General features: G+C 39.6%; 1 protein-coding gene across 3 annotated transcripts in view; it reads left to right on the forward strand.

Moving 5' to 3' along the window:
- Window positions 1-1,859: 1,859 nt before the first annotated feature.
- LOC306936714 (thyroid hormone receptor alpha) overlaps window positions 1,860-9,440 on the forward strand; it is a gene marked incomplete at both ends in the record, with an annotated part of 51,912 nt that continues 44,331 nt past the window's right edge. For 2 of the 3 annotated variants that reach the window (XM_079520324.1, XM_079520326.1), the window contains one exon: window positions 1,878-1,933. In XM_079520324.1, coding sequence (XP_079376450.1) covers window positions 1,878-1,933 — 56 coding nt within the window. Of the gene's footprint in view, window positions 1,934-9,440 lie in introns of all 3 variants that reach the window. The other variant, XM_079520325.1, reaches the window with a different exon arrangement.

Here is a 9,440-nt window from a genome sequence, read left to right on the forward strand (position 1 = left end):
AGTACGGGCAGAAACTACACCTAAATAATCTTTTAAGAGCCTTTATATCGGTTTTAGCAATCTTTTATTCGTCCTATGTTTTGGAAGTATAGGGACTCTGTATTGTACACGTGACCCTCCATCCCCATACAGTATACTGTATGTACCTGGAAGGTCAGCTCAGGTCACATTTACATCCACACCACCGGTGTTGTGGTGAATCTGGTGCCCTCCTCTGGCTCACTCTGTCCCTCACAGGTCACACAGCCCTGTGTACAGTATGTGCTACTGTACTGTACTGTACATTCACCCATACGTGTGCACCAGCAGAAGTTGTGCGTGTGTTGTGTGCATGTGGAATACATTGTATAATCCCAAGTGTTTATTCCGAGAATGTACAAATGGAACCATATGGATCCCTCAAGGGCCATTTGGTTGCATTTGTACATTCTTGGAGTCACAAACCCCCAAAGGATACATTTGGCTACATACACATTTTGTCCACGCCAGGAGTTAGTTATAGACCCATAAGGGTCCATTTGGTTCCAGTTGTACACTCTCAGAGTTAAATTGTAAGGATGGGGTCATGGGTAGAGGATGTGAAGGGGGATTTGAACCCAGGAAGTGGTGTGTGCAGACGGAACCAGTGCTCTGAACAGCACAGGAAGCACGAGTGCGTTTTGCATACTGTATATATATATCGTATAGATACTTCATTGGCGATGGTCATCTCGGCCGCCATACTTTGTATGTAGGGAGAGCCATGCATGCCTCTTAATGCATGCAATGGCATGTATTAATGTCTTTTGAAGCAGGAAGTTCAAAAGACGTCGCTAGTGCGATGTGTCTGTTGCTTGTAGCCAGTGTGTTGTGTAGCTACTAGCTAGTAGCCTTAGCTAGTGTATAACTAAAGTGCCAATTGGAAACACATTCAGATAGTTGAATCGAGCTTGTAGATCTGCGATTTTTTTAAAAAAACATTTTGAATTTGTGGGGGTTCCTGGCAAAAAAAAAACCTTTTGGTAGTCCACGTCCAAATATATGAGGGTTCTTTGACAGTTCTTTGAGAGTGTTCTAGAGGGTTCTTTGACAATGTACAGGAACGTGTTTGAGAACCACTTTTGAGAATCGCTCTGACGCACCCAATTGCCTCGTTGTCTGTTAAGTTACCACTAAGGTGGACATCTTGAGAAGCCTGGTATGAATAATAGAGGGCAGGGGAGCCAGTCGGAGGCTGTCTCGCCTCAGTCAAACACTATCAACACAAGATGCTTGGAGGGACAGAAATGCTAGGACACTCAGAGGACGTTGTCCTGTTTCTTCTCCTAGGGGGTCTTTAAGATGAGACACAGTATCCACATATCTAAGCTTGTAGATCTTTGTTTTAAGTTCTACATCTCATTGACTGTCTTATTTTATTATTTTACTCCAGTCAAAACTCTTTTTTTGACTGTTTTGGACTGTCTTCTCATTTCCCCTGTCCTTTAATATAATAATAATAATAATAATAATAATACAATGTATAAGATAATGTATGCTGTATACAATTATTATTATTATTATTATTATTAATAATAATAATAATACAGTAGTAACACTGCAGATTATTATTATTATTATTTTATTTTTTTTACATTTTACAGGATTGTTAACTCTCTCTCTGTCTCTCCTCCAGGTCTCTATTGCTCCTATATCTCTCCCATGATGTCCAGTCCCTTCAGTCCCTTCCAACCCGTACCTGCCCAGAGCCCCAGAAGGCCGTCGAATGACGGGCCTGCCAGCGAATGCTGAGCAGGCTGGCGAGGTTGTGGCCCGCCTCAGTGTCCTGTGATTGGCTACTGGATGGGACTGCCCGCCTCAGTGTCCTGTGATTGGCTACTGGATGGGACTGAGGCCCAATGGAGCCAATGTCCAACGAGCAGGACACCAACTCATCAGAGGGTGATGAGAAACGGTGAGATACAGAGAGAGAGAGGACGTGCGTGTGCGCGTGTGTGTGTGTGTGTGTGTGTGTGTGTGTGTGTGTGTGTGTGTGTGTGTGTGTGTGTGTGTGTGTGTGTGTGTGTGTGTGTGTGTGTGTGTGTGTGTGTGTGTGTGTGTGTGTGTGTGTGTGTGTGTGTGCGCGTGCGTGCGTGCACATATGTGTTGCCATCTTTGATGTAAGCATGAAAGGAAAATCTACAGACAATTTGACAGCAATGACAGATCAAAGAATTCAGTCGGCATGAATGGATGGATGGATGAACGGATGGATGGATGGATGGATGGATGGATGGATGAACGGATGGATGGATGGATGAACGGATGGATGAACGGATGGATGGATGGATGGATGGATGAATCCTCAAATGGAATGGTTATGTTGGTATAAAGAGAGGTGGATGTAAGGGAGAGATCAATGTTTGTTTGCATGGATGATGAATGGATAAAGTGATAATGAATAGTAGAGTAATGTCTATCCGGGATGTTAAAGAGTGATAATGAATAGTAGAGTAATGTCTATCCGGGATGTTAAAGAGTGATAATGAATAGTAGAGTAATGTCTATCCGGGATGTTAAAGAGTGATAATGAATAGTAGAGTAATGTCTATCCGGGATGTTAAAGAGTGATAATGAATAGTAGAGTAATGTCTATCCGGGATGTTAAAGTGTGTGTAGTTATTTTAATGAATAGTAGAGTAATGTCTATCCGGGATGTTAAAGAGTGTGTAGTTATTTGAATGAATAGTAGAGTAATGTCTATCCGGGATGTTAAAGCGTGTGTAGTTATTTGAATGAATAGTAGAGTAATGTCTATCCGGGATGTTAAAGAGTGTGTAGTTATTTAATGTCTATCCGGGATGTTAAAGAGTGTGTAGTTATTTAATGTCTATCCGGGATGTTAAAGAGTGTGTAGTTATTTAATGTCTATCCGGGATGTTAAAGAGTGTGTAGTTATTTAATGTCTATCCGGGATGTTAAAGAGTGTGTAGTTATTATATAATAGTAGAGTAATGTCTATCCGGGATGTTAAAGAGTGTGTAGTTATTATATAATAGTAGAGTAATGTCTATCCGGGATGTTAAAGAGTGTGTAGTTATGTTAAAGATGTTAAAGAGTGTGTAGTTATTATATTTATAGTAGAGTAATGTCTATCCGGGATGTTAAAGAGTGTGTAGTTATTTAATGTCTATCCGGTATGTTAAAGAGTGTGTAGTTATTATATAATAGTAGAGTAATGTCTATCCGGGATGTTAAAGAGTGTGTAGTTATGTTAAAGATGTTAAAGAGTGTGTAGTTATTATATTTATAGTAGAGTAATGTCTATCCGGGATGTTAAAGAGTGTGTAGTTATTTAATGTCTATCCGGGATGTTAAAGAGTGTGTAGTTATTTAATGTCTATCCGGGATGTTAAAGGTGGTATAGACAAGTTTCCAGTGTTTGTACACAGAAGTGAGTGAGTGTATCCAAACAAATGCAAATCTAGCTCCACCCCCTCCCCCCCTCATTCTATTGGCTGAGCCAGGTCACTTCAGACTATGGGATTGTTGTTGCTGCTGGGAGGGACGCTATGGATATTGCGCTCGTATGGCTAAATATGACATTAAAAAATTATGAATTTCTATCGATATCTTAGTTACAACAATGACATTGAGTTGACATGTTTTTTTAAGGGTAACTGTAGCATAATCGCAATATCACACGACTGACACGAGGAGTCCCTCAAATGAGGAAGTAGCGGAGGAGGAGACTCACTGGCTCTCAACTTTTATTTGTAATCGTGCATATAAAACATATTGCCCCTCAAATGCCCCAGCCACTACAGCATCGTTCATGTGAACTACTCTGTCCACGGTTATTCATTGCAATGAAGAAAAATCGCTATGATGATCCGCGACGGCTAGCCTGTCACCGCTGCCGAACACGTACGGGTTGAATGCACGCTTCAAGCCGGCCGGCAGGCAGGCAGTCGCCGCGGTTGTGGCTGGTGAAATGATACTATTACTCACTTCCACTTCCACCATTTCAACAAATAAGCACATACAACCCACTCCACATGAACGATATTGATGTAGGCCTAACCAGGAGATTTTATTGGGGTCCGAGTCGTTCTGTAACTATAAGGATCCTCCGAGTTCTGAGGGGTGCTTGCTGCTGGTGTTGTTGTTCACTAGTTTTACACCACCCAACCATGCACTATACATAGCTATTCTCATAATTTCAATAGGCTTACATATTAAATCATAAACATACTATTTCACATGAACAATGTTAGTGAAACTAAGATATGGGGATAATATTATACATTGCAATTGAAATCGCATCACGTTTTCATTATAATACTGCTGGGTTGAACACCGTCACAGCCTCGCGCTGCAATTGGCTAAAAGTTTAAATCCCCTCCGACGTCCCGTCTAGTAAACTGTAGTGGATATAAACAGTGCATTCAGCCACAGGGGGACAAAGGGGGAGTGTGCTGTTGCAGGAGGACACCTCAGCATCATAATATAGGGAATGATGGAGGGGGAAAAGGCCAACAAAATACATTTATATATATTTTAAATTTTGGCTGAAAACTTGCCTATATCACCTTTAAAGAGTGTGTAGTTATTTAATGTCTATCCGGGATGTTAAAGAGTGTGTAGTTATTATATAATAGTAGAGTAATGTCTATCCGGGATGTTAAAGAGTGTGTAGTTATGGATGTTAAAGAGGGTGTAGTTATGTTAAAGATGTTAAAGAGTGTGTAGTTATTATATTTATAGTAGAGTAATGTATATCCGGGATGTTAAAGAGTGTGTAGTTATTTAATGTCTATCCGGGATGTTAAAGAGTGTGTAGTTATTTAATGTCTATCCGGGATGTTAAAGAGTGTGTAGTTATTTAATGTCTATCCGGGATGTTAAAGAGTGTGTAGTTATTATATAATAGTAGAGTAATGTCTATCCGGGATGTTAAAGAGTGTGTAGGTATGTTAAAGATGTTAAAGAGTGTGTAGTTATTATATTTATAGTAGAGTAATGTCTATCCGGGATGTTAAAGAGTGTGTAGTTATTTAATGTCTATCCGGGATGTTAAAGAGTGTGTAGTTATTTAATGTCTATCCGGGATGTTAAAGAGTGTAGTTATTTAATGTCTATCCGGGATGTTAAAGAGTGTGTAGTTATTTAATGTCTATCCGGGATGTTAAAGAGTGTGTAGTTATTTAATGTCTATCCGGGATGTTAAAGAGTGTGTAGTTATTTAATGTCTATCCGGGATGTTAAAGAGTGTGTAGTTATGGATGTTAAAGAGTGTGTAATTATTGGGATGTTAAAGAGTGTGTAGTTATGGATGTTAAAGAGTGTGTAGTTATGTTAAAGATGTTAAAGAGTGTGTAGTTATGGATGTTAAAGAGTGTGTAGTTATGGATGTTAAAGAGTGTGTAGTTATGTTAAAGATGTTAAAGAGTGTGTAGTTATGGATGTTAAAGAGTGTGTAGTTATGGATGTTAAAGAGTGTGTAGTTATGTTAAAGATGTTAAAGAGTGTGTAGTTATGGATGTTAAAGAGTGTGTAGTTATGGATGTTAAAGAGTGTGTAGTTATGTTAAAGATGTTAAAGAGTGTGTAGTTATTGGGATGTTAAAGAGTGTGTAGTTATTGGGATGTTAAATAGTGTGTAGTTATTGGGATGTTAAAGAGTGTGTAGTCATGGATGTTAAAGAGTGTGTAGTTATGGATGTTAAAGAGTGTGTAGTTATGGATGTTAAAGAGTGTGTAGTTATGGATGTTAAAGAGTGTGTAGTTATTGGGATGTTAAAGAGTGTGTAGTTATGTTAAAGATGTTAAAGAGTGTGTAGTTATGTTAAAGATGTTAAAGAGTGTGTAGTTATGGATGTTAAAGAGTGTGTAGTTATGGATGTTAAAGAGTGTGTAGTTATGGATGTTAAAGAGTGTGTAGTTATGGATGTTAAAGAGTGTGTAGTTATTGGGATGTTAAAGAGTGTGTAGTTATGTTAAAGATGTTAAAGAGTGTGTAGTTATGTTAAAGATGTTAAAGAGTGTGTAGTTATGGATGTTAAAGAGTGTGTAGTTATGGATGTTAAAGAGTGTGTAGTTATGGATGTTAAAGAGTGTGTAGTTATGGATGTTAAAGAGTGTGTAGTTATTGGGATGTTAAAGAGTGTGTAGTTATGGATGTTAAAGAGTGTGTAGTTATTGGGATGTTAAAGAGTGTGTAGTTATGGATGTTAAAGAGTGTGTAGTTATGGATGTTAAAGAGTGTGTAGTTATGGATGTTAAAGAGTGTGTAGTTATGGATGTTAAAGAGTGTGTAGTTATGTTAAAGATGTTAAAGAGTGTGTAGTTATGTTAAAGATGTTAAAGAGTGTGTAGTTATGGATGTTAAAGAGTGTGTAGTTATGGATGTTAAAGAGTGTGTAGTTATGTTAAAGATGTTAAAGAGTGTGTAGTTATGGATGTTAAAGAGTGTGTAGTTATGTTAAAGATGTTAAAGAGTGTGTAGTTATGTTAAAGATGTTAAAGAGTGTGTAGTTATGGATGTTAAAGAGTGTGTAGTTATGTTAAAGATGTTAAAGAGTGTGTAGTTATGTTAAAGATGTTAAAGAGTGTGTAGTTATGGATGTTAAAGAGTGTGTAGTTATGGATGTTAAAGAGTGTGTAGTTATGTTAAAGATGTTAAAGAGTGTGTAGTTATGGATGTTAAAGAGTGTGTAGTTATGTTAAAGATGTTAAAGAGTGTGTAGTTATGTTAAAGATGTTAAAGAGTGTGTAGTTATGGATGTTAAAGAGTGTGTAGTTATGTTAAAGATGTTAAAGAGTGTGTAGTTATGGATGTTAAAGAGTGTGTAGTTATGTTAAAGATGTTAAAGAGTGTGTAGTTATGGATGTTAAAGAGTGTGTAGTTATGTTAAAGATGTTAAAGAGTGTGTAGTTATGGATGTTAAAGAGTGTGTAGTTATGTTAAAGATGTTAAAGAGTGTGTAGTTATGGATGTTAAAGAGTGTGTAGTTATGGATGTTAACGAGTGTGTAGTTATTTTTGGGGGCAAGTGAAAGCGGAGGCGGTTCATTCTGTCACGCTGCCATCTGCGTGTTCTCTCTCTCTCTGCCGTTACTCTGGCACGGCACGTGCACCACACACACACACACACACACACACACACACACACACACACACACACACACACCCGTTACTCTGGCACGGCACGTGCACCACACACACACACACACCCCCTTCTCTCTCTGCCGTTACTCTGGCACGGCACGTGCACCACACACACACACACACCCCCTTTTTCATTGTCATTAGCGTACACACACATGCAGTGTGTGCGTGTGTGTGTGTGTGTGTGTGTGTGTGGGGGGGGGGGGGGGCTGTTTTATATCCAAATGCACATCCATTTAATTTGACTATAGCTCCTGCCGTGGCCACGTCAGCTGCCCTCTGGCTGTGGTCGTGTTGAGTGAATGCACCTTGCACTCACCTTAATTACAGACGTCCCATCTTCTAACATCTCTGCACTTCCTGCAGTAACGACTGATTGACGGAACAGGCTTTTATGAAGAGTCACTGCACGTATAGTACACCTCCATAACAGATTTGACAACGTATTCATAATCCATTCATCTGTCAAATCAAAATATGTCTTCGTATTATTGTAAGCAATCCATTTAGACCCGTAAGTAAGTAAGTAAGTAAGGTACTAAAGACAAAAGTACAAAATAATGCTGGTAGCATTTACCGTAGGTTTAAAGGCAGGGTAAGGGATTTTCTTTGGTTGAAATAAGTGTTTGTTCAGTAACGGGAGTCTCCATGTCTCCCTAGCCTTTTAATTTAAACTGAAAATGCATTTTCAGGTTGGGATACCAATGTTATCCAATCAGGCTAGAGAACACAGTCAGGACACAGATTAAACAAGTGGAATTGTAAGTGATGACACAAAGAAATGAGCAGACAAAATTGGAACTAGAACACTATACAAATTAAGTTGATAAATGGCTATACTCTCTCCTGATTGGCTGAAATGGTATTTTTTTCTCCTCTGTATATTAAAGAGCTGGAGAGACAGGGAGACCCCTGTTACTGAACAAACACTCTATAGCAAGGATTGCTATCAGAATATAGTGATTTAACCTTTTAACAAGATACCAACAATATCACTTACCCTGCCTTTAACTGAACCTAAAAAGACATATTGAAATTGCTTAACCCATTTAGACCTGAGGACGATTCTACAAATGCCCTCTAAAACATGACCGTTTTCTTGAAAACCCTATATAGGGCAGTATTATGCGTGTCTTAAGTACCAGGTCTTATTACTTAACTTAAGACCTGGAGGCGTGGTCAATGCTGTTTGGCCACTCAGAATAGCCAAATGGCATTGATCATGCCTCCAGGTCTTAAGTTAAGTAATAAGACCTGGTACTTAAGACACGCATAATACTGCCCTATGTTTCTATGTCACTCGTTCTCAAACATTTACATGTCAAGGACCCCCCCCATGTAATTGAATTGGCCGCCGACCCCTATCTGAAAATATGTTGTGTCCAGTGAGCCCCCCCCCCCCCCCCCCCAGAAGCAAATATTTGAGTTAAAAACGCTCGCTCTGAAAGAATATATATTCAAAGATTCTTACGATTTTTCAAAAATAGCAGACCTACAAGCTTGTAGATCTGCTATTTTTCAATAGCTAAAGCATGACATAGTGCCTAAAACACCAAAAGGGGTTCCCGCCCCAATAATTCATTGACATTGAGGATCACACCTGTGTCCCGTGCTGTTGTGGGACAGTCTTCCTAACCCCCCGAGCTGAAAGGTTTCCAGGCTGGTGGGGGATTGAACAGAGTTGCTACAACCAGAAAGGCATCAGCTCAAATCTGTGTGTGGCCGATCGGCTGTTCACACAGAATGTCCACCTATTAAGACATGCCCGGAATAGGGTTCAAGTTGTTCAATGTTGATGCCAGCCTCGTGATGGCAAAGAAAGACAAGGGACAGACAGAGGGACACACAAATGAGTGGGGTGAGAGAGAGAGAGAGAGAGAGAGAGAGAGACACGATTACGCTGACGGAAGTATTTGGAGCATAAACACAAGACGGAGATGTGTGAGAGAGAACCGTGTTATTGTCTGTCAGTTTTCTGTGTTTATTGTTTTTAATTGGCGAGCTACAGTACAGCTCCGAGTGGGATTTCACTGTAGCGCTCTTGAAACTTGGCCTGAATTCATGAAAGGGAGAATTTTGGTCTCCACGCTAACGAGATTATTTTCAGTGCGTGCGTGCGTGCGTGCGTGCGTGCGTGCGTGCGTGCGTGCGTGCGTGCGTGCGTGCGTGCGTGCATGCGTACATGTGTGTCAAATTGCAAACATGTCTTTGTATTTTGCCATGCAGTATTCAGGCTATGCCATGAATTTAGGTCTTAAACCACTTACAGTAAACCCTATAGTGTCCCAAAGAAAATTCAACAGAAAATAGCTG

The sequence above is a fragment of the Electrona antarctica genome (genome assembly GCF_951216825.1).
Source record: "Electrona antarctica genome assembly, chromosome: 14".
NCBI lineage: Eukaryota > Metazoa > Chordata > Actinopteri > Myctophiformes > Myctophidae > Electrona > Electrona antarctica.